We start from the raw sequence: 27,891 nt of genomic DNA, 5'->3' as shown, positions 1-27,891 counted from the left end.
ACTGAGAGTGGCTTCACGAGTTTGCTAGATCTGTTTGTCAGTGCCGGATTGAAGCTTGATTGGGGTCACTTATTAATATTCAAAGACTTCCTCTCCCTTTGCATCTGCCTGGTCTTCTTTGTTATGGCAGTTTTCAAATTGTAATAGGGATTGTTTTCCGCCCCTTCGGTTCCTTTTTCCGTTCATGTGGGCTACCTGGGAAGCCATGGTTAATGGTTTCTTAATGACTTCCGGATACAGCAGAGTATACAGAATTCAAGAAGTCATTTAAGGTGTCTGTTGTGCTTGGCCTCAATTGATGCCGTCAATTAACATCCCTTCCAACAAGGAATGGCTTTGTATGGCAGTGTTTATGGAAGAGACTGCCTGACTGCTGGCTTGCACTGGGCTGTATTGCAAATGCTGGTCTTGAGAGAATTCGTTTCTGAAGAAGCTGCACTGAATGCTATTAGCTGCTGAATTGAGATCCTGTCTATATGAAACCAGTGGAAATCTAACATGAGGTTCAGACGTTCACGAGTAGCCTGTCTTCTGTCTAAGCACAAAATGTTTGCAAGACTGGGCACTTTTCGTAGCATGCTGCAAAAAATAAGGTTGGTGTCCCATAAACAAAAGTTAGGGGCGTGTGCATATGTATGTGTGTGTGTATACTTATGTAGAGAGTTGTACTAAACCATTTTAATAAAAAGGGCTTTAAAAATGTTCTTGTCCTTTTCAGATTCTGGTGCTTGGATAACTTGTTAGACACTGATCCTTCTACGTGAAAACATGGAAAAGCTTTGTGTTATGTCATTTATATCCTAACTGGTTATAGTAGCAAACTGTTTAGCTAATAGGTCACGGTAACGAATAGTTCAGCTGTTTGTGTCACTGTATCTGTAAAATGCCTGGGATATGTTCTTGAACTTGCTCCTAGTGAGTCACAAAAGTGTGTGCACAGCATAGAGGAGACCTTGGCTCAGCTGGGTTCTCACTGTGTACTCTTTGCTCTGAACTTCATTGGTCGTCATCTGTGGGATTATTCCAGGGAAAGTGTGTGGTAATACTTAAACTCACTCCGCTAATATTTCATCCACACAATAGGAATGCTGCAAGGCACCAAAGAGTTCTCTTTGGCTAACAACTTTCTAAAGGGAATAATATAAATATACTAAATATACTAACAGACTACTAACAATCAGCTAGGTCTGCTTTCCCTTGCACTAGGTTTCTCTTTGGAACAGTGTATAAGAAATGGGTTTGCCTTGGTCACAATTAATTCACATTTCAAATATTTCTCAGATGTATTTCTGTGACTGTAATTTTTGATGTACAGAAACCATCTTGATTTCATTCTAACAAACATCACTAGATTATCTTTTGAACTACCATGTTCTTCTCTCCTGGAAGCTTTATTTTAAATGGAGAGATTGTATCAAAAAAGGTTTATTTTCAAGGAGTAACTTTAAAAAAGTAAAAGTTGCATCTCATTTCCACATTACTGGTGACAAAAGTTTTGTATTCTCTTCCATTTATCCTTTAACATTATTAGCAGCATAGCTGATGCTTTAACAACTTCAGTTTCAGATGCCACTGAAAATTTCATGCTCAACTGTTATGACTGCAACTGGTTTAACAGGTTATTTAGCACATTTTTTTTTTTACTTTAAAAGAAGTCTTTTTTGGGGGGAAGACTGGAATTTCAAATGCTAATAACATGCTTTATTTTAAAATCTAATCAGCAGAGCAGTAACTCATTCCATGGACAAACTAACACTTTACAACTTCTTTTTCAGTTTCAAAGTGAGCTTTTTTCCTGAGTGTTAAGAAAAAAAATGTCAGAAACATGTACTTAGTACAGATCTTCCCTGTTCCTTGAAGAAACCTCTTCTGTGTTCACAAATGGTTCTTCCATCCTTAACTCCTTCAGAGTGTTCCTACCCAAGTGTTCACTGCTGCTGAGTGGTGGCTTGCCAGCGTCCTGGCAGGAGCAGTGACCGTGTTGTTCCGTGCAGGGGAACGACATCATCGCGGCGGCGAAGCGCATGGCGCTGCTCATGGCCGAGATGTCGCGCCTGGTCAGAGGCGGCAGCGGCAACAAGCGCGCCCTCATCCAGTGCGCCAAGGACATCGCCAAGGCGTCGGACGAGGTCACGCGGCTCGCCAAGGAGGTGGCCAAGCAGTGCACGGACAAGCGCATCAGGACAAACCTCCTGCAGGTAACGAGGGAACTGGGAATGCCTCAAATGCTGCTTTTGCTGTTCCTCTCTGGGGGGGTGCGCACAGGAGTCATGCCAGTAAATCAAGGGGATCTTCCCTTGGCTTGTAGAGTTTTGTCAAGTTCTGCGCTTTTAGATCCCATGAGAATGTGTGTGTGAATATATATATAGTTATATATATATTTATGTGAATATATGTTCTGTAAAGCTATAATTTGATGTCGAAAGAGCTTTTGAAAAAACACTGTGCTACAAATACTGATCTGTCCTAGGTTTGCATTGTTTTGTATTTCATTCACTCATTCCTTTGCATCAAAGAATAGTACCAGAAATGCAACACTTCTAAGTTTTGTCAATCTCAGCCAAATACACATCATACTATTCCTAACCAAGCAGACCTTTGAGGAGTATATGGAAGAACAGAAAAACGTTGGCTCTGTCCCAAATATTCCCGAAGCAAGTAAAATAAGATTCAAATATCCTACCAATATTTATCAGATAGTCTTAAAGGTTATAGGATCACCTCTATGCCCATTCATTTTCTACTAGTAAAAGAAAATAAAAAAGTTTATCTGAAAAAAATGGATGCATAATGTATTGGTTCAATTTACAATGTGAAGTGGTTTTTATTCCTACTAGGTCTGTGAGCGAATCCCAACCATCAGTACACAGCTGAAAATTCTCTCCACTGTCAAAGCTACCATGCTGGGCAGAACTAATATCAGTGATGAAGAGTCGGAACAGGTAAGAGGTGTAAAGACTGATGGTAGCATGGAATTGTTGATCACTTTTATGGGGACACATGTACAACCTGTTCTATCAGATGTGTTCTGGGAACTTGATCTTGAAGCTTACCTCAGTTGTTTAGGGAAGATAACTTTTGTACAGCACCTTGTTTTCTGGCTCAAACGCTCAAAGTTTAGTAGAGGAACGAGACAAAAAGCTACTCGGGTTCCAGTTTTGTGATGAACAACTTGTTAATCTCTTGCTTTGCTGGTAAAAAGCTGAGGGAAATACTCGGCGCCACAAGACGCCGCAGGCTGGACCTGGGAGGGGCAGGGGCGCCCTCAGGTGGATTCTAGGGGAAACGTTTATTTTCCAATATCATCTCGAGTCTGCAGCTCAGTTACCTTCAAATTCATCTTTTCAGGAGAAATGCCGCAGCTTTGGCTTCTGAGAGAGTTTATTCTACTTAGTGACATTAAGCTTTTATTCAGATTTTGCACAAATATATGGTGAGGAAGAGGAAAGTTTTGTTTTAATGAGGATAACACTTGCTGGCTTCCAGAGACAGTTACTTTACTTATATTTTCATAGTTTAACTCAGCAATTAGCAGACTTAATATATTTGTACTGGGAGTCTTTGTGCACAAAGTGTTTTACATGCTACTGTCCTAATCATGGTATTTACTGATATATTGGAAATTCTTCTTTTTCTTGACAGGCAACTGAGATGTTGGTTCATAATGCCCAGAATCTTATGCAGTCTGTGAAGGAAACTGTGAGAGAAGCTGAAGCAGCATCCATTAAGATAAGAACAGATGCTGGATTCACTCTTCGCTGGGTCAGAAAGACCCCATGGTATCAGTAAATACTTGCCACATTAGTATTGTTTTCTGTAACATAAAATGCCTTTTTTTGGAAACTTCAGAAGAGTTATATTAACAGCAGAAGGTGCTGTATACATGATCTTAAGATTAGCTTATGCTAATGCCCCATTCTAAGGGTATGAGTTATAAGATAATGCATTTCAAATGTCTTTGGAACACATTTGATATCCAACACCTCTAATTTGCTGCCAACAGTAGACAGTTCTTATAATTTAATTTTTTTTCAAGATTCTATTAGTGAACTCTGTACTCCCAGAAGCACATTTCATTTACGCACTGTATATTCCAGTAGTTTCCATGTGATGATATAAAACATGGACCTCACTTAAGCTTGTCTTGAGAGTTTAGGACACTTGGTTACTTGGCAGTTTTTTAGGGACAATCATTGATACAGAAACATTCAACTTTTCAACAGGATTTTAACTGGCTGTTCTAAAACCATGCAGAAATGATGGAAGGTGTGGGGTTTTTAATTAAAAGGGGGAAGGTGGGGCAGCCGAACAGTTGTAAACTGAGGATTAAAACTCCATGTCTGAAATGCTATTTTTTTTTTTTGCTTTTGATTCTTACCTGGCAACAGTACTTTTACAGAAGCTGGAGCTGTCTCTGTCCCTCTCCTGTCACCCTGTAGGTAGGCATTCCAGAACTCTCATACTGTACTGAAAGGTTTTGCAGAGAATGTTAGTGCCACACTGTTGACAGCTTGAGCCTTATGGCTGGAGACCTTAAATCATGGAACTCTTTCCTTGCTCAATTCAGCAATGTATTGAGCTGAAAAATCCTGGTTCTCTTAACCTAGCTGCATGTCCAGGACCAGAAGATGCCACATGTTGGCTCTTTTCTTTCTGAAAACCAAATGAGCACATGCAATAATTCTTACTTCCCTCTTCCCTCCATCTGGTGTGATTCCAGCCGCTCCAGGTGGAAATTAAAAGATAAAGATATTCAGTTAAAAAATACCTTTGGCTTCACTGCTCGTTTCCAACAATGCATAAGCTTTTTGAAACCTGAGCTCTGCAGGGACATGAAACCCTCTTTAGGTAGTCTGGTGGCTACCAGCAAATGATGGTTCCTAATGCAGCACATACCTCATTATTTTTACTGCTTGTGGAGTTTCGAGTCTCAAAATCTCTTTTTCAAGTTCTAGTAATAGTGAATTGAACAATTGTTCCTGTATCTTTAAAAAAAATCCCAAACAAAATGACAACAGTAAAACCCTCCAAATTCCCTCCCCTTACTAAAATAGATTTATGATGTTTTATCCTTCCATAATTGAATATGCCTTCATATATATATATATATATTCATATACATTCATTTAATTGTCCCATAGAAAGGAAAACTTGTTTGAGAATGAGTTTCTGCATTTGCAAGGAACACTTGCAGACTTTTGCCCAAATCAGCACTGACCTCATAATACCCTCTTAATTTGCTGAGAATTGTTGCACGATCAAACCACCTTGAACAGAAGTGTCCTTGTGGAAAAACTTCTCAGTCTTAACAGCTCAAAGGAAGAGACACAGCACAGTCAGCCGTCCTCTACCTGCCTGCAACAGTTATTCTACACTTGGACCTTCTCCCTTCCACCCCCTTCATTGCACTGTTATCTAAAAAGGGAAGTTAAACTGTTGATAATACAACTGCCTCAAACTGACCTCAGCAAGAGAAGGCGTGTGTTCGTCTTGAATTTGCTCCTTGTGTCTGGGTGAAATATGTGGTACTTAGGATCTTTCCTGAGTACTCTCTTCCTGCAGTTACCTGCAACAGGAAGAAGAAGGAAGGGGTGCCAGAGCCTTAACCTGGATGCATTTGATTGGTTTATACCAGGTCTTTTAACATAATTTTAATGTAGTAATTTCTATTTAATAGTAAATAACACTGAATAAGTAGGGATTATTTTAAAGGGATTTTCTAAATAGTCTTCCTGTATTGCTTTTCAATGCTTCTCACATCCCCTCATCCCGCTCCCCCATCCAGGCTTCTCTGTGAGATATTTTTTATTATTATTATTATTTTAGCATCACTGTTTAGTTGCTTGAATGATATTAATGCAATATTACTAATGCCTTTAATACATAATTGTTTATGCCAAAGATCACTTTTTGTTTATTGAGGAATGTTTGCAGGAGAGTTATGAATCATGGTTGCCTTTGATATTCTTCCAGAATGTTTGGTCTAAGTTCTCGAACTGTTCATAGAAGCCGAGATACTTGTCCACCTTATGCAATTACTGCATTTTTGAACACTATTGGTCTTTGGACCTGAAGTGCAGCAGAAATTTGAATAAGACCGTGAATGTCACTTAGAAATGTTTTACCACTATAAAACTTTGTTTATAAACCAAAATGTATTGTATAGCCTAATGTTTTCAACCTTTCTTTGGTTCTGTTAAAACAATAAAAATGCATTTGTATAAATGTCAGCTTCTGAGTGTTAACGATAACAGAGCAGTGGATGATGCTGTAAGAAGAGCAGCAAAGAGCTAAACCAAAGAACAGTTGTTTCTACATGTTCTGAACAGAAAAAAAGTGCAAAGTTTCTCAAACAGAAGATTAAACAAAGGGTTTTTGTCTTTTATGCCTGTCAAACTAGTAAATAAAGAATTTACTGGAAGCTGTGTTCAGTGGGAGAAAACAGGAGATTTTCCTGAGGCATGACAGTAATCTGCTGTATTCTGAGAACTTGAAAGGGGGGGTTTGCCTGGTCCTGTCAGTAAGGGAAGAACTTGGCTACTCTGACCAGCATAATGTTAATCTGAATTTTACTTCTCAAATTGAGTGCAAGGGTGATTAGCGTGAAACCACTGTTTTACTTCCTTCACCTTAAGAGCCTCTTATAAACACTTTTTCTTGCTAAAAATTTCTACCAGCACACAATGTTCTGACTTGGTGGAACCAATGTTTACTGGTACTGTAGGACCAAATGTAGCCCCATAGTGCCAGAGGGCACCTGGGATTTAGTAATAATTGGTAAAATTCAGAGTTTTGTACTGTTTACACAGTTCTCTCCATGTCTGAGAGAAGATGAGACCCTGACAAACAACCACGTTTGTCAGCACTCCCAGAGCTGGACACGTGGAGAAGGGGAGATCAAAACTTGGCAGTGCAACTCCTTGCCAACGATTTCCTGTGATTCCCTAAGCTCTACTCTTCATAGAGGTGCTGGTAATTTTTTTTTTTTAAACAGAAGAGGAACACAGGCCCCCTTCTGCAGTTGAACTTCCTGTGTTTGGAGATAGAGCAGGAACCAGCACATGTACAAGTAAAGGTATTGGCCTTACAGTACAACCATGTCCTTGACAAAACACATCTCCATGGCCAGGCTGGTTTCCTACCAGGTGAGTGCAATTCTTGATTTCTGGTGAGTTCTGGTGATGAGCTGGGAAGAATGGTTCCAGGCTTTCCCCCTAACAGCTTTTGCGCCACCTTCCCTGGTGCCCGAGGTCCCGCGGGCAGGCGGGGCTTGTTCTGTCACACGCAGCAGGCAGCGCTGGCCTCGGGGCTGGAGCTCTGACACTTCTTTATGTCCTAGCTCAGGGTGTCAGCTCTGAAAGGCCACGGTGCAGCATTTCCAGGCTGCTAATGCAGAGAGCAGCTCCAGCTGCTCAGACTGCAGCTTGGGATGTTACCAGTTACCTCTGAAGACAAGATTTCTTCCACAGTTACAGTAACTGAAGGATGATGCCATTTGCTGAAACGCAGAGCAGAACTGTAGGATGAGTATTGAATTGATGGATGTTTCTTCAGTTGAAAAAGGCAGACTAGAAAGTTGGTAGCTTTTAATAACCAGGGTTGTGTCTACACAAATGGAAGATCTTACTAGATGCAAAGTTACAAACAGAGAGTGTATGCTCATTTCTTTCTTACTGACTTGCTGCCAGCGTTTGGATGGATTTCTCCTCCTCTTTCCAGACTGAATCATTTTTTGTCCTAGTATTTGAAATTTTGACTACTAAATTATTTTAGTTCTTACTCTTCTTCTGAAGCAAAGTTAGTACCTACTTATCAATTTGTAAGCCAAACAGGTTAGAGAAATAAAGGGTCTCCAGTATCCCACCCTTAATTAATACTGATCAAATGCATGGTTTGGAACCTGATAGGTGCTGTGGAGTATGTTTTGGTTTAGAAAGATGTTTTTGTTGGTGTGTAACAAGAAGTTCAGTCAGCTTTGCTGTGACTGCTGAATCTTTGAAATATCATAAATAAGTAGTTGTCCTGTATTTAAAAATAAAAAAAATATGAAAGGGACATTACCTGTCATGCTCCTACCAGCCTTTTTAGACTCTAAGCAGTGCACAGTGAGCAAGTTCAGTAGAGAGGTAGCAAATAGTCATTGTTTAATTGTGTATCAGATGCCTTCTGCTTAAGAGCATCATGAATCGTTTACAAGAGCATGAACATTTCATAAGATGAGACGTATTTGCAGTAGAGTTCCCTTTATTTCAGAACATTAAAGCACACAACCATTAAATACACTTGACACTTCTATTGTGCTATCTAAAAAGCTACTCTTGAAGGTACACACTGCACAGATCTGGTGGCATCCACTTCAAACAAGTGGAACATCTAAAAGCAAAGGCTTCACATAAAAAATAGATCTTACTCTCTGCAACTGTATTCTTAAAAAAAATGATGGGGATGATGAGATTGAATGGAAAGAAAGTGGATTACTGAAGCAACAATCACCTCCCAGATTTAATGCAGGATGTTATTTTTATCAGCTCATCTGCAGATGGCAGAAAATGAAAGCTGATTAAGGCAAATGCTTCTTAAGAAAGGCGATTTCTTGTAAACAACACAGAAATTATTTTCTACTTCATCAGAAGCTTTTTCAGGAGTGACACTTGCAATGTCCCAGGCCCCCAGGGGACCCCTGCCCCTCTCACTGCTGCTCTCTGTTTCTGAAGGGATTACATGCTGCTTTGTGGAATGCAGCTTGCAGCTGGCTGTGGGTGGAACTGAGCTTTCTTTGCAGGCGGCTGCAGCAGCAAAACATGCCACCAGAAGACTTTTCCAGTGACCTGTAGGGCCTTCAGAATGTGCTTGACCTCAGGGCTTTGGTATCTGACTGGCAGTGTAGTGTTTGCAACATTTTGTGGGTTGCCCATATCCAACTATTCACCAGCACAACAATTCAGTAAAAAAAGAGTGGAAGTGTAATAGAAAAAAAATACCTTACTTTAAAGCCATATTAAGAAAAACTAAGCTATGCTTTCATTTTAAGAGCTGCTGTGCACAAATACTTTGATCCCAAACTAATCAGTGTCTATAAATTAATGGGCACCTAATCAACATAAGTCACTAAGCAGTCAAGTTTTTTAAAGGGGAATTTCCTCAGCATTTTCTCATGTCCTGACTTGGAATTTTCCTGCTTTTGTAATATATTTGACACCTTTAAAAGGCTTGTATTTTTCTCCATACATGTCTAGGCGATTCACTTTCAGTCCTGAAAAAAGACAGAGACAAGTACAAAGTTAAAAGCAGAATACTAGGACAGGAATCACAGCAGTCTGATTAGAAATCCGGCTGCCTTGAAGCACATTAGGATTGGTAAGGAAGCTCATTTTCCTTTCTTTCACAAGTTCATCTGGTTTGAAGCGGCAGATGAGAACATTCTTGTCACCTAATCGTAGCTGTCTTGGCAGGGCAACACCTTGTTTTTCTTCTACACCATATGCCAATATCCTCCTTCCAAGAGATGAACTATGGAACAAACGAGTATCTTCCACCGTTCCTGTACACTGCACTCATTGTCCATCATGGAGATGAAGCAAAGGACAAGTTTCAGAATTCTTTTCACTCCCAGTCGTAATTGCAAGAACCAGAAATCCCTCTACTATTCCCTGAGGAAGGCCAGTAGCTATTAATTACCTATGGTTTCAGGTTGTTCCATGCTTTCTCACAGGTCCATTATCTTTGGCATCCAGGTGCTGGACCAACTCTGTCTTGCTAGATTAAAACCAGTTTAGAGGTAACTGCAGGATTCTGTTCTTATACAAGAACTAAGTGTTACCTACTCAAGTAGTCTAGGACCCAAAAAGACCATAGCCTGGTCCCTGTCCAGAAAGGTACTACCACCAACTCTCATCAACTGCCTGCAGTCATCTTCCTGCTCCTCCTACTCCTCTCCAAATGTGAGTCCTTGCACTGTTAGAGCCTTAATCCTGCAAAGCTTGCTCGGAGAAGCATTTTACACACGGACAGCTCACATGATTTAAGTGTTTGCACACTGAGGCCTTGTCTGCTTTAAATTTACTTTTGCACTTACTCTATAGACTTCATTCTGCTTTTACTTGCAGATTGTTTTAAAGATGAAAATCTAACCAGCTCCAGAAGGAAAGAGTAAGAAGGGCGTTCTCCAAAATTAATGTAAGTTTATGACCACTAGAAAGAGCTTTAGTGATAGGAGGCTAAAGGAATTCAGGAGCAGCACACTAAATCATCATCCATTGATCTTCACTAAACAGATACATTGCATGTTTAATGCAGTAGTCAAAAAAGAAAAATCCATTCTTCTGTGTACTTCTCACAGTCTTTCTTGAGCAAAACAATTGGGAATTCACAATTCCCATCAAAGGAATCTTCCAGCAAGGGTAACTGTCAGGTTTGGGTAAATCAGACTTTGTAATTTTGGACCAAGCTGACTTCAAATCTGCATCTCCAATTAAACAATTAACAGTTTCCCAATTCATTTCCTACTACAACTCATTCTGCCAACACCAATTTCATGTAACACCCTGCCACTCACCTGAAATTGCAAGCTGTTGTATCTTAAACTGGATGTTTAGACTTGGGTTCTCCTCTGGCTTGGGGGCTCCAGACTGCAGATTCACTATACCCTTCAGGTTTGGTAGCTTTTGAGGGGTAATTTTCCCCACATCCCACGTTAGCACCTTGTCAGGAAGGAGAGAATAGCAGTAATAGCATTCTAGGAAACAACCTCTGAGGTCAAGTTCATGTCCAGTTTTAGTTTGCAGGCTGGGTACAGACAGTAGCCTGGTAGCCCTGAGAATTACCTCACTGGCTGTGAGAGGGCTCTTTCAGGTATGGGGTCTTTTTTTCACCCTGTCAGTGTTCCTTTGTGGGTCTGTGCACTGAGAAGATCTTGTTCCCTTTGCTAAGGATGCTTGACCCTGATGTCAGTTTGGGTCAGCTGGATCCATGAAGCCAAGACAGAAACCAGCACAAAGATCATAGAAACTTAAACACGAGAATGAGGAGGGTAGGAGCAAGGCCCTGGACCAAAGGAGATGTCTCAGACAGATTTTCTTAAGGCTCACTTGTTTGCCATTGATTCTAACACTCTGGAGAAAGTGGAACCAAGCAGGCACTTTACTCACCCACAAGAGGTGGTTGGTTTGTTCTTATCATAAACTGATACATGCAGAAAAACCTCAGTTCTCTCTGCTTCTACAAATTTTTGCAGTTTCAATCTACCTTGTTAGCCCAGCTCTTGACAAAAACACAGTTAAATTTATTTCTGCAGAGAGGAAAGCACACCTTAAGTGTTTTTGTCAGTCTTTTTCTTTTAAAAAGATCAAGGTCTATTGTTTTTGAAACAAAATGCTTCTTGGAGAGCTTTCCCTAACAGTTTTAATCAATTGCTGACTGTTATATTCCAAGGGCAGCAGAAAGAGCAGGGTATTAGAGCCAGCAGAATGGTTTGGCTCAAACTGCTTTTCAGCAAAATGGCTTCTGGGTACTAAAAGGCTTCAGGAGCTTTAGGAAATTTATGTCTCAAACCCCAACTCAGAGGCAAGAAAGCAGGAGCCCAAAATACGTTTTTTCAAACACTTTATCCTCCTGTGTGCCTTTAGGCAGATCTTTTGGAAGAAATTTTTTTCTCATCTCCTGCTCCCAGTTTTTCTGGCTACCTGTTTTCAAGGCTGGTGCATTTTATTCAGATAAATATGTTTTCATAAGATAGATTGCAAAATCTATAATGGGTGGAACTATCAGCAAAATACTGCTGCATCCACTAAGGAAAAATATTAGTGGGTGAAAGAGCAGGGTGAAAAGAGAGGAAGTGAAGGAAAAGGATACTGACAAAGTCAGAAATCACAACTGGTGTGTATCTAAGTTTGAAAAAGCAAATTTTAAAGTTAAATTTTTATATATAAATATGCTGAACAGAGTTTTCTGCTAAGTGTGGAACACTGCTCCAGTGTGCTGCAATATGGGTGACTTGTTGTAATGCCATCTTCAATATTTAAATAAATAAAAATGTAAGACTTACTTTAGTAACTGGGTCAAATGTATAGCTGCCTTGTGTAGCAGTGAGGTTCATGTTAAGTACGGCCTTTGGCATGTGAACTGTCATGACAACTCCTTCTACTGTTTTCCCCATATTCTGTTTTGGTCCAATGGTAACATCAAATCTTCCTGAAGATGTATTTTCCTTAAAACTGATCATGTGCTTCACATATACAGGAATTGCCACCAAGCTGAAAAGAGAAGACAGTAGCTGAATGCATCCTGGCTACTTCTCTACTTGAGAAATTAAAGCACTTTCTCATAAATAGTTCTTGTGTTTCTGGTAGGTGTTCAAGTTGGAACCAGTTTGTTTCAGAAGTGACAAGTGAAGTGATACTCTGCTCTTCAGCATCATTACTGAAGTGATTTTATTAGCAGAGAATCACAGGGAAAAAAAATTTATTTTCTTCCAAATATCTTGTCCTATTCTCTCTTCCTTCACCTGCTTTTTTTTTAAAGTAATCTCACTGAGCCAAATCTCAGAAGAGCCACTAGTCAGATCAAGCTTTAGTTTGCAACTATCTGCAGTTAGACTTCTTTTGTTTTATTTGCTTTTATTTTTGCTCAGAGTCCTCCATGTACACAGAGACTCACCCACAAAGCATCTAGCACCAACAATGATTACTAGGAATGAATAGCCCTATATTGCTGTCATATGTGATTTATTCCACTTAAAAATTATTGCTGAGTATCTGCAGGTCACTGAAAAATGGTTTTCTTCTCTTAGTGGGGATAGATGAGACAAAACCTGAGCACATGCATTTTAGAACAATGCAAATTCCCCCCTTAACCAGGAGGAATGTGCTGTCACTCAGGTGGAAAGCAGCAGGTGGTGCAGCTGGAGAAGCAGTGTGTCTGCAATGGAAACGTACTTCTGGGAACTGACACGGTAGGAGATCAATCTGAAATTGCCATCGGGAGGAATAAACGAAAGGACTCTCTCAGACTCCCAGCGTTTGAACCGAATACACGGATGGAAGCTGACATCATCCAGCAGCCGTGGGTTCTGGAAGGAGTGGCAAAATGGTAAGTGACATCTCACCAAGTACCAGCAGTTTGAGCTAGCTACTGAACTCCACCCAACTCCTATTTCTTAGACTCTGAGTAGCCATTATCAGAGACATGGTACTGAGCTAGATGGATTTCTGATCTGACTGGGTACAGCAGCTCCTGTGAGGGTATTTTTATGCACAGACAAAAGCCATTCCAACTACTGAACAATGCAACTGCTATAATATAATGCAAAACTTGTTACTTTTCATATGTGTAACACATGAAATAGTGATAGTGCTCTTGAAATTGTTTAACTCTGATCACTAAGAAAAATAAATCCTGAGCAATTAAGATTCCCAAACATAGGCTGAATTTACCATGAAAGACAGAGAAAGATCTGGCATTCCTGAGAGCTTAATACACGAATCAATAACGCCTTGGATTTCTGCAAAGACTGTGGAACCTGCAGGGAAAAACAAGACACTTGACTTAACATTATTATGAAAGGCCTAACAGATGTGGTGAAGTGCAGCTAGAGGGCACAGATGACATTTGCACAACACTCAACAACATGCCAAGCCCAGCTAGGGAAGGTCATTCCAGTTACCTGTGTCCTGGGCAGCTTGCTAAAATACATGAGCCAGAGCAAACAGCCTGTCCCAAATTGGTTAAATTATACTTGTACCAGCTGATACACAGGACTTGTGCTTGAACTGGTTGCCAGCAAAAAGCAAATAAGAATTTTGTGACACACCAGCTCTGAATCTTTTCTTTCACGTCTGTTCCCAGTCTCCAGAAAACTAGCAAGTTGTGTAGTGGTGCAGGGAAGTTGAAACACATCGAAATAGTCAATACCAAAATGCAGTAAATTGGTGCTATAAAGCTCCAGCTAACCTTGGCTTTCACAAATAAAGGCTGTTAAATAATGAAATTAAATATTCATCTTGATGTTAAATAAATCTGTAGCAAAAGACCCCAACCCCCAAAGCAAGAATACCAAGCATTTTACCCAGGAAATGCTCATTTCCTGAAATACCTCCTAAGTACAGAAAGACATAAGCAGGACTCTGGACTAATTAATTAGCTCCACATGCAAAGGTAATTTTAGAAGATAGGTAGAAACTAGCTCATCCGGGGAAGGAGAAATGGTGACTTTCTACTTAGTTTTAAAAGAAGGAATCCTGTTTCAGCTTAAAGCAGTCAACCATATCTCTATGAAACAAGGTAACTTCCCTATTTTAGTGGAGCAACCTTATCTACTTCTTAGTCCTAGTGAAGGCTATAAAGAAAGGCTCTTGCATTGCTGGTCCCCAAAGGATCAGAGCAGAAAAGAGTAGCTATGACTACTGCAGCAGATCCTCAGTAGGAAATTAAACACTTGGTGCACACTGATTTGGCCTGAAATACACATAGAAACACACCATGGTCTTGATTGTACCTTCTCAGACTAAGCACTCACACTCCTGGGAATCCTAATGAGCTAGGACAGTTACACAGTCATCAGCATATTCTGTAAGGGCCCTAAAAGGGCCACCTTCTTTTAGCTTCAAGATGGGGAGAGTAAGAGCTGCACAACAGCTATTTATGACTACCCACTTAAACAGCGGCCAAAGCATTTGTTGGTGTACAGAACCAAACCAACACTGACGCTGCTACAACAGCAGCACTGAATGAAATGATGAGAGGTTTGGTCCCTGCCCCATACCACCACAAAACGGTGTCCTGCAGTTTTCAGCCTTGCTAACTGCTGGCCCCAATACTGAACAAAACAGCAGGTTCCTGCCCACAGCTTTGCAGTTCTCTTTTTGCATAGTTTTTTTCTTTTTCTTGGCACAGAAGTTATCAGGTTCCTCCTCCCAGTTAATCTCAGAAAAAAGACTTTTGTATTTGAAAATTGTATGTTTCATTCACAGAAAAGAAAGGAGTATTATTATGCTTCATAATATCTGGCTCCAGTTTAAATGTAAGGAAAACAATACTGTCCAGCTATTTTGCACCAAGTTTATCTTGCTGTCAGAAGAAAGCTAATGAAAGATTTTGTCTTGCTCACTTGAGGGCCTTCAAGGACTACAGTACGTTGTTGGCAGGAATGATGGGAGATATATACAGAAAACATGCTTCTTGTGAATGTTCTTGAAGCAGCCCAGGGCATGTTGCTGTTTTAAGATAAACTGAAGAAATACATTTAGGCACATAATTTTAAATTGAATATTTCTACCTAAGATATAGATTCATGTACATAAAACATGCAAAAAATAAGACAGCTGGATTGTATCCTCTCTAAACATCATTAGCTATATGCAAACACACTTAAGAAACAAATATTAGTTTGTAGGGCATCTTACCTGATTTGTCTATAATCGCATCAATTTCTTCAATGACATCAAAATAGGCTTCGTTGTTTGTGTATTTTACCCCTGCTCTGCGCCAAGGAATGTTGGACAACTGTCCAGTGGGAAGTGTGTCTCCCACATTACTACTGCCTTAAAAATGAAAAGGAACTCAAAATCAACAATTAATTACAAAAGGAATGTTTCAACTGCCAAAATTAAAAATCAAGGTAAGGCTTGCCCCCAAGAACTGTAGCCTAGAACCTGAACCCCTACAACATTATTCGTGAGGTGACGTTAAGGCACTGGGGCCATGTGCCCAGACTTAACAGCTTTCAGACTACATTTTGCACAGCAAAATACAATGCTCAAGTCAGCAGGAGGTTTGAGTGGGAGTAGATGTGGGGCTAGATCTTGTGAAGGATTTCATCACTAATTAAAGACATGACAGCTCCCTGTGAGGGCCTTAAGCCTGCTTCCCCCTTCTCCTATGAGTTTTAGCAGTATAACTTCAGGGCTGAATAATAGGTAAGAGTCATTAGCAAGAAAGATGTAAGAAGCCTTGGGGAGGCCTCCCACAGTCTTTGCTTGGAGATGGTGTTAGGCTGAGGGTCTCACCCTTGGTACCCATCTGAGCTACCCTGCATCAACCTGACAGCCATGTCTCTGCCTGGCCATGTGTCAAATCGATCCAGACCCTGGCCCAGATTGGACTTTCTGGCTTGAGCTGTCCATTCTGGTGGATGTTACTGGCAGTCACTGAGCTGTAGATGACCTGTTATCATCTGATCCTGTCCCTGACCTGTTGCCTCAACTTGTGGGCTCCTGACCAATGAATGATGCCACTGTCCCTGCCTGCCTTGCTCTCACCCTTGGCTCCTGGTTCGCAGTGCCATCCAGCATGAGAAAAGGGCTTCCTGAGCTACCTAGTTATAAAGTAAATTGATGATGCTCTAAAAAGGGGAAAAAAAAATCTTATCACTTCTGAGGCTTAGGTGACTGATGCCACAATCCCAGCACAGTGGAAACAACTCCCTCTGCTAGAAGTAGGTCTTGGGATAGGGTCACAGCTCATGCTGGCTTGTGCCCTTTAGTACAAAGAACGTGGTAGCATGTCCTGCCATGTGAATCAGCTTCACTGAGAAGTTGGTGGCCAGCAGGTATCATTTCTACAAAACCTGCCCTATCCTGGCAGGCAGAAAACAAGTTTTAACTCGTTTGAGCTAGTAGAAGTAGTTACTGAAAAAAAACCCTCCCTGAAGTCCACCCCTGTATGTACTATAACTCAGGGGGGAGGAGTTACAGCCTTTTCTTCACTCCCATTGTATCTCTGAAGAGGAGCAGTTGCTGTGTCTGTCCCTCAGCAGCCTTGCAGGGTGCAGCACTGCTGCCAGGCCAGGTAGGTAGGAGAGCTCTCGGGCTGCTGTTTCCACCTGCTCAGCACTGAGCTGTTGAGAGTGACAAGATGCAGGCTGCCTTGGGCAGGCGCTTTAGGCTCCTAGGGAATTTTAATAAGGCTTTAGATAAAACAAGAGGATTTGATGCTGCAACCCTTGGCTTCAGTAGTCTTAATTCTTCTTACAGAGGTCCATCTAGTCCATTAATGTCATATTTTTCATAAGTGTAAATACTAGCATCCAAACCCACATTTTAAAAAGCCTAACCAAACTCCAAATAACAGAAATTAAAACTGATGAGATTTATACTCAAAGATTAAACCATATCTACTACATTAAAGACCAGCTCCTCTGAGTACTACGTGTGTGGCCCTGCAGCCCAACTACTCCCCTTCTCTAACACAATGTCCAGGCGACCGTCTCGCATCTCTCTGCCCCCATGTGACACCTCATGGCTCACCTCCCTTGCACCCGCTTGCCAGACAAACAGATTCCACCAGCTCAGCTGACAGACATTTGGCTTTATCACTGCAAGACAGACCCATTTACAACAGCCTGAAATCAGTTCTGAAATCAAATCCATATGAATCCAGGTGCTGATTGGTATTGGGGGCAGAGTGGAGGATGAGGACAGCAAGGATTTATTAGGTATCTATTATATATCTTCCTATAAGGATTCCTTATAAAATGCTTAACCTTCTCCAATGCCCCTAAGTTATTCAAAGCTTGGAGTTAAGCTCTGGTCCCAATCCCAGAGCACCTGTCTCCAGTATGCCCTGACTGTGCTAGGAGCTGCTGTTCCTGAGGGACTTCAGCAGCTGTGGCTGAACGAGACAGTGCCACCGAGGACAGCAAAGGGGCCAGGTGTAAACTGCAAATAAGGAGGGAGTTGCTTTTATTCAACCCCTATTTATGAGAAGCAGCAGGACAGTGCCCTCACCTTACAGATTCACCAATATATTATTTTTTAGCTATGAGGAATGATAGGCTTTACTTTTAAGCAGCCGTCACTGCTGAAATGATGTATTTTCATACCTGTGATGGAGTTGACAACAGAGCGCAAAATTGTGGGAGGCTTAATCAGCTCCTTCAGTATGTTAGATTCTGTTGCCAGTGGAAAGCCATTGTCTAGCATTTCTTCTAGAAGTTCATACACAATTACTACATTGTCCTTAATTGCTGTCTCAGAACATTCGCCGAAGTAATCCTAAACAAATTCAGAGATTACAAAAGAGAGGATTTTTATTCCTGTTAGAATGCTTTGCGAAAGGAAGTTTGTTTGGTTTTTTCTTCTTAGAGAAACCCTCCAATATATGAGGCCACTTTAGTGCCTAAACTGACTAGCTATTTCTATAGTCTAATGGCATCATGTAGTATAAGGTTATACTTATAATCTAATTGAAAATAAATACAAGCATGAACAGTGAAATTAATGTAATCTGATGTACTACTATTTATGTCACAAAGGTCCTTCCACTTGTGAACATTAACACATCTTCAGCTACAAGACTCTTGTAAAATAAAGCTACTGTCTTTTGGCAATGCTCAATCTTCACAGAGTTTTCTTTATATACAATATTTGTGAAATTGTTTGAGAAGTGACTCAAGCTTTGCAGCCCTTTCCTCACTACAGAGTGCATGCTGCCTGACTACATGATACTTCTTCCCATCTACATAACATGAACTGTACAAAAGCTTACAGAAAAAATCCCAGCATTTACAAAGTGGGATTTGGGTTCTAGTGTCTGTGAGTGCACAAAATAAACCTTTTTTTCCTTTGTACTCTATAAACCTGTGCTTGACTTAAAAATTGCAGATGGAAAAGTCACCAACAGAAGATGACTACTACCTGTCTCTAGAAGAAGTTTATATTAAAAATCCCTTGAAGTTATTTTAGAATCATAGAATCACAGAATGTTAAGGGGTGGTCCCAACCACCACTGCCATGGGCATGGACAGGTTGCTCAAAGCCCCATACAACCTGGCCCTGACCACTGCCAGGGTTGGCTCATCCACAACCTCCCTGGGCAACCTGTTCCATTCAATATTTTACCATCCTCACAGTATAGAATTTTTTCCTAATATCTAGCCTAAATTTCCCCTCTTTCAGTTTGTACTCATTTCTCCTTATCCTATCACTATAGTTCCTGATGAAGAGTCCCTCTCTGGCTTCCCTGTAGGCCCCCTTCAGACACTGAATTTTAAAATCATTTAATGGTGACAGACCTGGAAAGTATCTGCTACTCGGTGCAGAAATTCAATTACAAAGAGTGGTGGCACTTCTGTCTGTATGACAGACACAAAGAAGATTTTATCCCGGTAGATGCTGATGAGGTAGTGATGTGGAGTTGAGATGACAGGAGGCACATTCTCAACATCGATTGCTTTCTCCTGAGCTTCAAAGAAATAATCGCATACAGATTGGCTCACAACGCTCTTCCAGTGCTTCTCCAAGAATATATCACCAGAACAGTTTATAAGAAACAGGCTGTGGATCATTTTCTGTTGGAAACACATTAAAAGAAGTTAAACAAAAGGATATGTGGATTGACATTTCTTATCCCAGATTCCCTTACAATGGTTATTCTTTATTAACATGCACTGTGAATTTAGGAAAAATATCTACTTTGTTGCTTTTCTTTGAATTCTATTTTCTTTATTTAGAAGAATGTTCCACCAAAAACTACTTGCCACTGGATTAAATTGCTAAGGTATATCAGAATGCAAGCAAGAAGCAAGCACCCTTGTTTTCTACTTTCATCCCTATCTGGTATTTGCAATTTATTTCTTAAAGAAAAGCTGACTCTCATGAGCTGGCACTCGCTCAAACGCATTTGCTGACGTGTAAGAGTAACTCATACATAAAGTTTCCTATGGCAGTGCAGTTGGCCTGGCAGTTACACACATAACTTAGAATTGCTCTATCTTAAAGATACAGCTCTTTGCTTGTCAGCTTTCAGTTGCTGAACTAGAAAAGTGCTTTTTATTTGCTGACAGATTAGTCTTACAATCTATGCCAAGCTGCACTTGGGTAAAGGGTTGGAATTCATTAAAAGTACATAAAACTAGCCATTTAAATCTGATTTAATGAATGAAATTGCCTCAAATGTGCTTGGCATGCATGAAATATGTTTACATAAAACGTTTGTCACTTAAAAACTCACTAATGTAAAAGGGGAGTATGAACTGCAGGTAAGGAATGTAACTTTTTTCTTATCTCTTTAAACATTTACAAATAATATGCCTCAGCCACTGATCCTTCATTTTATTCATGGTACAAAAAGCTTATCTGTCTATTAAAAACATAATTCCTAGTCTATTTCTCAACTTCTAATGAGAAAGTGAACTAAGTTGTTGATAAAATGAATAGACTATTATCTCTGCATCTACAGAGGAGACAAATGCTAGCACGCTTCAGTTTATCTCTTCAGCCTTTACATGAGACAGATACAATGCTTTGGCTAACCTGCAGCGTAATGATCCTCTTACAAAAATAAGTTCCAGTTAAAACTTGGGCCTGGAAAACAAACCAAACTGTAATCCCAACAGCAGCTTCTCAAGGTGAAGTTAACCTGGTATTCAATATCAAGCATAAATTAATCTGTAGTTGAAGAAGCTGCCCCTGGCACTGTCTGTTGTTCCCTTCTGCCTCTCAGGTATTGATTTGAGTAGGTCTGTGGCTCTGCAATTATCTACATTAGGAAAATGGTTCAGCCAGAAATTGACCCAGCAAAAGGAGCTGCTGGTCAGATCAGCTTCCTAATGCAAATTATTACACTGCCAGAGAGTGCTAGAGCTGGCACATGGCAGGTTGTGGAAATGGGCAGATGATAGCAATGGAGATCCAGAATTGAAAGCCTTTGGAGGAATTCAACCATGACTGGAAAGAGACCAGACAATTACTGGGTGTTCACACCTTGAAACAGGAAGACCACCATCAACTCTGCATGTCCAAGAGAAGTCAAACACACCTACAAAAAACCTATCATAGTTTTCATTAATTTTACCATGTTTGGCCAGGATCTTGTCATAAAAGGCAGATAAAATTTGCTCCTTCGCTGTCAACTCTGGCACACTAATGTGAAGATAGCACGGAAGCATCTAGATGTACATGACCCAGTCCCACAGGGATTTTAAGGAGTCCAAACACTAGGACTAAATCTCATTCCAAACTACTGGAATAAGCACTTAGCTCTACCCAGAGTGAGCTTGTGTTGCTGCGTCTGAATCTAAACTACCCCGAGTACTAACTCATCTACCAATACACTTCTAACAATGAAAAATGGTGTGGCCCTCTAGATTTTGACGAAACAAAAGTAAGTCTTCCAAAGCTCACCAAAGACTGTGAAAAGGACAGCTCAGTAAGGTTGTCAGTATGCTATTTCCCTCCACCTAAGTCAGCAGATGTGGGAAGAGAGCCAAGATTCAGCTTTTCAAATTCTAAACTCCAGCTGCTCCTTCACAAGTGTGACACCAATGTGCTCATCTTCACTGGGGCCTTGCCAGGTCTCAGATACCTCCTGCCAAGAGCATGCTGTCTTTGGTGGCAGACAAAAAAAGACCAATAGTCAAAAGGTGGACAAAAAAATTCATGTAAGCCAATATGGAATGCAAAAGGAAGCTCTTTTAGAACCTGTGACTGCAAATTTGCTTAAAAGTGGGAAAGGAAACAAAGCTACAAAGTGTTACTGCATGTTTCTACTATCTCTCTCCTGGACCAAATTAATCTCTAATTTAGTTTGTTAAAAAAACCAGACAATTTTATTCTGTGAGTACAGCATTTTTATAAAGGAGACTCAACACAATTGCTTTAATCCAGTTCAAGTAAACATGTTCTGAATTTAGCCAGCGCTGAACATTAAAGCCTTCCAAAATCTCCTGGATAGTCACACAACGGAGGCAAGTATAATCAAGCACTGAATGTCAGTATTGTTCAACACCATGGCTGCCCACACATATGAAGGTGCTCAGCTATAAAGCTTAGATCAGATCTCTGTACATTTTTAAATGGATACAATGGCTTATCTGTTAACAAATATAAGACCCATTTCCTATTAAATGCACATAAAGCTGCATCAGAGAGTCCAGCACGAGCAGCACTAGTAAGATTCCACTTCCAGAGGAGCCGATCCACAGCCTGCTCTGGAGGAACTATGTTAGACCACAGGCCACTTCCAATGATACTCTGACAAAGTGTATCAGACATGTGACAGAGTGTTTGTAAGCCCCAGCAGTTGTGCCTCTGTTAACATTCATCCAGATTCTTTTCATCTACAGAGCAGAAATGACCGCATTTGTCACAATATACTTTTAACAAGCACAGATTGTGTGGTCTGTGCAGCAGACCACACAATCACAGCAAGGTCCTGGTGCACCAAATGACTGTAAAACCAGGGCCCCTCCTTTTGCCCTAAGTTCCACTTAGAATATTAGACCATGATTTGATATGCAATCAAGGGAGGGTGTGGGTAGCCAGAAAGGGAGGTAGCACTGGGCTACTGCCCTTCTTCACTCATCTGCCCCAAGCTGCCTAGGTACCAGCTGTGTTCACAGGAGTGTTTGTGTGGCCTTGTGGTGAACCGGAGTAGCAAACTGATCCAGGGGACCATGCTTGGCAGATGACAGCTTTGTAGTACCTGTGGAAACTGAGCAGTAAAATCCCACCTAACTGCCTAGCAGCCTAGTTTCTGAGTAGGAAGATAGGGATTACAGGATTTCCCATGATACATATTCTGCTTCTAGTCTAAGACTTCCCTTCAAATCCTCTCACTTCTCTCTCCCTTCACAACTTTTAGCAGTATGCTAATTTGCTTCTAATTTGAAGTGCTCTGGAAAACTGAAGCTCTCTCCTTGCAGCCTAAGTGCAGAGCAGGCAGCCCCAGAGGCAGAAGCCCTGCCTTGTCAGTCAAGGGACAGCTCAGTTGGTACACTTCCCAGTGTTGACTAGAATAAAGAAGCTCTTATAGCAGTGGGGACATCAGTCTATTACACACAAGACTAAGTAATTTGATTTATCCCATGCACTGTCAAGCAATTGGCACCAGCTGATTAAAGATGGATTTCATGTTGAATATCTTAGAACTGGTAACACTATAAAAATATCAATACAAGATATGTAAACTATTATTTAACAAAAATTACTTACATTGCTCCAAATACTGAAGATTTCCCTGTTACTCTATTTTTGAGTGCCAGATTTCATTGAAGATATGTAGAGATCCCTGAATTAATTTCTCAGTGCCTTACCTTCTTGTCTCATCAGAACATTAGACTTGAAAAGGAAAAAAGACTGACAAATGCTCAACATTAGAAATCAATTGAGTAACATTAATTCCTCACACCAGCAGGTCGCTATTTGTGGCCAACAGCAAATTGTGTTAAGAGCTGCAGCACTTTGAGGGTAAAGGTCTTGAAACAAAGTTCCCAAGTTTAAAAAAACAGTAGCAAAAGTACATCACCAGAATTCCTGAATCATGAGATTCTTCTACCCCTTTGAGATGTCAGCATAAAACCACTCTATGTAAGGTACTGAAGGTGTTTCTAGGACTATTTGAAAAGGACATGCCTCCTATCTCTCTGCTTTTAGGCCTACCTAAGAGCAGACTGAAGGTGTACATGGATCATTATTTGCATCTAGGCCAAAGCAAACTGTTCAAGCTTACTTCCAGAAGGCTGACAGCCTTTCATGTTACTGCCTGACTGAAAGGTATCTTACAGGCTCTGCAACAACAAGCAGCCCTACAGTTTTGCAGCTTCTTCTCACAGACTTCCCATCCTTGCTCTGACATGTAAAACTCCATGTGATTCTTCTCAAGTCATTCCCATCCTACCAGAATCTGAAGTCCACACAGAAGAAAAACATATTTTAACTAAGACGCCTTCAGTGTGCTGTTTCCATGTCTCTAACTTTTCTTTTGACTAAATCTGGATTTGCAACGTTACTGATTTTCAAATTCTTGGCACGGAAACATCTGGACTAAAGTCACAGCAGGCTCACAAGACAAAAGCAGAGCTCATTGGCAAGAGAGAGAGGCTGCGAGCATGGGAAAAAAGACTGATTGCACATGCTTGTCCTTAGCTACAATTAAGTACTCTAAAATGTATTTAATGCAGAAATACTGTTAACAGCTGCTTTTCCGTAAAGCTGAGCTGAGTTACATCCAAAGCTCTGAAACCAGGAAGTGAGGAATTTATCACTGACCTCTGCAATGCCCTTTAGAGCTAGTACTAATTACTGGAAATAGCTCCAAACAGGACCATCACTGGGGAAGTATTCCACAACTTCCATGTTCCCTGAATTTGGCATAGCTGCTGTAAAGAGTGGAAGGATGAGTGGGGGTAGACTGTCTGAGTCTCTGTTATGTATTTGTGGAAATGAACTTCTAGTGACAAGTGAATGGAAAGTAATCAAATGCTTAAAGTAATCTGGAGAAATAAGCTAAAATAGGCAGTTCTGTTTCTATTGTAAAGCTAGTACTTTTGTCACAATCCACTAGTCAGAAGTTCAGCTTTTTCCTATAAATTCAAAATGTGCCACAAATGTGTTTCTGACCTCCCCAACCCCATTCACTGGCTTTCAAACCAGCAAACCTAATAAATAGAAGTCCCATTAAACACCTGAACAGCACTTTCAAGACAGATAACATGGCAGCTCTGAAATATTGTATAATTGGCTGGACCAACCTGACACATCATTAGGAGCTGTGCTTCAAGCTGATAAATCTGGAAGTCTCAGGTTCACTAAAACATGAATGTTCTGTAATTTCACAGGTTTTTTAATGCTCCTATTATTGTTTGTGTGTCTTAATGATGCTGCTCAAGTATCATGAATCTTTTTACATATAAGATGCTCATGGTTTAGGTATCTGCACATCAAAGTAAAAACATTTTTGCAACCTTTCTTAAGAACTGCCTATTGGCCCCCCCTGTTAGCCAAGCAAAACTTTGTATCTGGTCAACATCATGAAGTACATGTGTCTGTACAACTACTCAGAAACATATTTTATCAGCAAGATCATCCCTGTTAAAGACTAAATGTTTTGCTTCCCAGATGTTCAGTATACATTTATTTATCTTTGCTCTCATTTAAAACACTGTTAGTAACTTTCTGTAATTGTTTTTAAAAGGAAGTAGTCCTCTGAGAATACTCTGAAGTTGTCTTAAATCAATGTTTGGTATCCATAACAAAATTTGCAACTTCCTCTGTGCTTTTACCAGTACCGATTACAGCCTGCATGAGAATTTGTGCATCATTTCATCTACTGTCTAATGAGCTTTCCAATAATACACTTGCATGGTGCCTCTGTTCAATTCAGTTCCAGTATAAATCTTCTAATTGCTGGCAAGAGAGTTCCATCTCTTGTCAACAGAACAATATTAGATCCCGAATAATTGAACAATATTAGATTCTGAATAACTGCAGTTCCCTTTGGGACCTGCAAGAATAGAAAGCTTTGCTGTAAAAGCTGGAAAAGCAAGAGTTTCTTAGAAAAAAAACCCACACCAAAGCAATTAAAAATTCATTGCTAAAACTACATTTTTACATGGAGGTGGAACATTTCGAACACAACTTACTCTGAATCAGTAGCTTTAGGACTACTAAGGGGTGACTTAATTCACTCTCTGAAAGCTGTACTGCATAGACAGAGGGCCAAATGGACACAGATAAAGTGAGTATCATGTCACTTATTTACTGTCCATGGTATTTTCAGGAAAGACTGATAATTAGGCTCATATTCCAGCTGAGGAACTCTGAATGGACAAGGCAGCAGGATTCAATCATAGGATATAAAAGCCCCAACTCAGTAGTTCTTCATGAAGATATTTTCCATCATGCTCTCTCAATTCACTCCTCCAGTAAGTTTGACAGGCCGGAGCAACAGTGCTACCAGCTTTATACTACTCTCTTTCACAGGCTCTATTTGAAGAGGCACCCAAGGTTCCAGGAAGGACAAGCACAGTGCCAGAGAGCCATGCACTACTGAAATACTCTATCAGAGCCAGCAAGTACCACTGGAACTCTGCTGGACATGACAGCTCTTTCTAACGTGTGTGCCCTCTGCCACAACCAGTCCAAACACAGAGGGCAGAAAGAAGGCACTAACCACTTGTACCTTCCTTCTCCTCCAAGAGGAGAGAGCAAAGCAGCACTCTGATTCTTTCCCCCTGTATGAATCAGTCTCATGAATACTGTCTTATTCGAAGAAGCTCCTGTTAAAAGGTTGCCTTTCATACATTATGTTCAATAAGCATAAAAGATCTAACTTATCTTCTCTGTATTAATTTTTTAAAATTTATATGTGAAGCTATAAGTTGAGGAAAAACTAAAGGGAAATAAGAGGAATGAATGTAACATTTTAAACAAATTTTAATTTGGTTTCTTTCCATTATTACAGACATCAAGTACAGCTACTACTTGTCTCCTGCTGTTCAGACTTCTCTTCCTCAAGGACTTCAATTTCTCTTTTCTGAATCCTCATGACAAGGTTTCTACTAAAGATTCTTCATGTAAGATCTTTATATGAGAGAATAACTGGCACTTAGTTGGTGCATAGCTGTCTTGCACAACAGAAAATTTAATTTCTGAATAAAACCAGCAAAACCAAACATGAGAAGACATGGAGTATTCTTAATGCTTGATTTGCCATTTCCAAGGCATTTTCAGATATGTGTACACAGGCAGTAAAGAATCTGTCTGTCCCTTGTTTCTTTCCCCAAAAAACCAAGTTTGCTTGTGTTTTTGAGTTAGCACCCAACACAGCACATTAATGTTCCAAGACATTTTTTCCAGGGAAACACCATTCAGATATTTCTTCTTCTTCTTCTTTTCTGTAACAAATAAATGAGAAGCTATGTATGATTCAAACCTGCTGGGAACAGCCACAGCAGAATCATTCTCATGGTTGGTATAGTCAGTTCTTTTGTAAAACATTGTTCCCATCATTTTACCTCTTGCAGAAGTAATTGAATTTGGTTTTGCTTTTCTTGCAAAATACCTTTTCCTCTCCCATACGGCAGTCTGCCTGCTATGAACACAAATTTTCATTATTCAAGTATGATTTTTTGCCTGGTTGGTAATAGAAAAGCTGCACTGAATGGTGATGCTATTCCTTCGGTTTGATTAACACTTAATGGGTACGAATCGTTCATCAGACTGAAAAGATGGTAAGTGCATTACTAATTCAAAGCAGATTTGACCTGAAACAAAAGAGAAGAAGTGGCAACCTCCATTCAGTTACCGCTGGGTATTGAACATGGCAGAAGGATGTGCACTGCATAGTGGTGGATGATAATGGGTTGATTCCCAGAGCATATTATGCAGATCTGCACTCACAGGGCCCCTTGCTAATTAAGCAAGTATACCACGAGTAGGAACACCATGGCTGCAACAATGCTGCTGAAGATCGACCCAGGTGAGCCGGCGTCGCTCCACCGCCCGCCCTGCCCCTCCCGGCCTGGCGTTGCTGCGGGCTCTGCCGCGAACGGCGGCTCCCGCATCGCCCCTCCCGCAGGCCCTGTGCTGTCTGCCCTCAGAATCACAATAAATGCCCTCCCGGTGCACAATCCCCCTCATCCCTGCGCCTCATCTTGGAGCGTGAGCGACGCAGAGCCGCCGGTACAGGGCTCTGACCCGACCCTCCTCACTCTCCGCCGGGCGGTTCCTCACCTTCGCCAGAGCCCAGAACAACGTGGGGAGGGGGGAGTTTATTCAAACACGGCAACGATTTTGTATTTAAACGGCACCGAACAACGGAAACGGAGGCGGGTAAAACGGAAAGTCTCGGATTTGCGGAGCAGCCTCCCCGTACCGCCGCTGGCGGGGATGTCGCCCCTGCCCCACTCTGGCCAACCAGCGTGGCCGGGACCGGGCACGGGCAGCTCCCGCCTGGCGAGTATCCCGTCCCCCCGAGCAAGGGCCGCGCCGCCCCACTCCCTCACGGCCCGGACCCCCGCGCCCCACGTACCTCCCCCGGCCCGGCACGGCCCGTCCCGCTCCCGGGGCAGCGGCCAAGATGGCGGCGAGGCCCGGCGGCGGCGCGGGGCCGCCCCCCGGCGGAGGCGAAGGCGGCCGGGGCGCTGCCTGCGCCGAGCGCCCGAGCACGGCCCCCTCC

General features: G+C 41.2%; 2 protein-coding genes across 4 annotated transcripts in view; one reads left to right on the top strand and one right to left on the bottom strand.

Moving 5' to 3' along the window:
- VCL (vinculin) overlaps positions 1-6,225 on the top strand; it is a 60,361-nt gene extending 54,136 nt beyond the window's left edge. For 2 of the 3 annotated variants that reach the window (XM_042018633.1, XM_042018634.1), the window contains 3 exons: positions 1,995-2,198; positions 2,838-2,942; positions 3,643-6,225. In XM_042018633.1, the coding sequence (XP_041874567.1) occupies positions 1,995-2,198; positions 2,838-2,942; positions 3,643-3,789 (456 nt within the window). In that variant the 3' untranslated portion in view covers positions 3,790-6,225. Of the gene's footprint in view, positions 1-718; positions 1,603-1,994; positions 2,199-2,837; positions 2,943-3,642 lie in introns of those variants that run through there. The other variant, XM_042018635.1, reaches the window with a different exon arrangement.
- A 2,001-nt stretch (positions 6,226-8,226) lies between these two features.
- AP3M1 (adaptor related protein complex 3 subunit mu 1) lies at positions 8,227-27,878 on the bottom strand. Its single transcript, XM_042018666.1, has 9 exons — positions 27,745-27,878; positions 19,007-19,282; positions 17,816-17,987; positions 15,399-15,536; positions 13,431-13,516; positions 12,933-13,066; positions 12,044-12,251; positions 10,556-10,700; positions 8,227-9,253 (listed from the first exon to the last, which is right to left on the bottom strand). The coding sequence occupies exons 2-9, from the start codon at positions 19,277-19,279 to the stop codon at positions 9,153-9,155; spliced, it is 1,257 nt and encodes a 418-aa protein (XP_041874600.1). The 5' UTR covers positions 19,280-19,282; positions 27,745-27,878; the 3' UTR covers positions 8,227-9,152.
- Between the last annotated feature and the right edge of the window lie 13 nt (positions 27,879-27,891).

Source organism: Corvus kubaryi, unplaced genomic scaffold (genome assembly GCF_017639235.1).
Source record: "Corvus kubaryi isolate FWS band 111438036 unplaced genomic scaffold, C.kubaryi_AGA036_p1.0 138, whole genome shotgun sequence".
NCBI classification, from domain to species: domain Eukaryota; kingdom Metazoa; phylum Chordata; class Aves; order Passeriformes; family Corvidae; genus Corvus; species Corvus kubaryi.
Note: the sequence above shows the minus strand (reverse complement) of the source record. Positions and strands in the feature narration are given on the sequence as shown.

Excerpts from the sequence above, each read along its gene's own strand:
- AP3M1 (XM_042018666.1), bottom strand. The coding sequence starts at position 19,279 with ATGATCCACAGCCTGTTTCTTATAAACTGTTCTGGTGATATATTCTTG. Across the intron at positions 13,517-15,398 it reads TGCGATTATAGACAAATCAG|GTTCCACAGTCTTTGCAGAA; the intron begins GTAAGATGCCCT and ends TTTTCCCTGCAG. Across the intron at positions 13,067-13,430 it reads ATCTTTCTCTGTCTTTCATG|AACCCACGGCTGCTGGATGA; the intron begins GTAAATTCAGCC and ends CACTCCTTCCAG.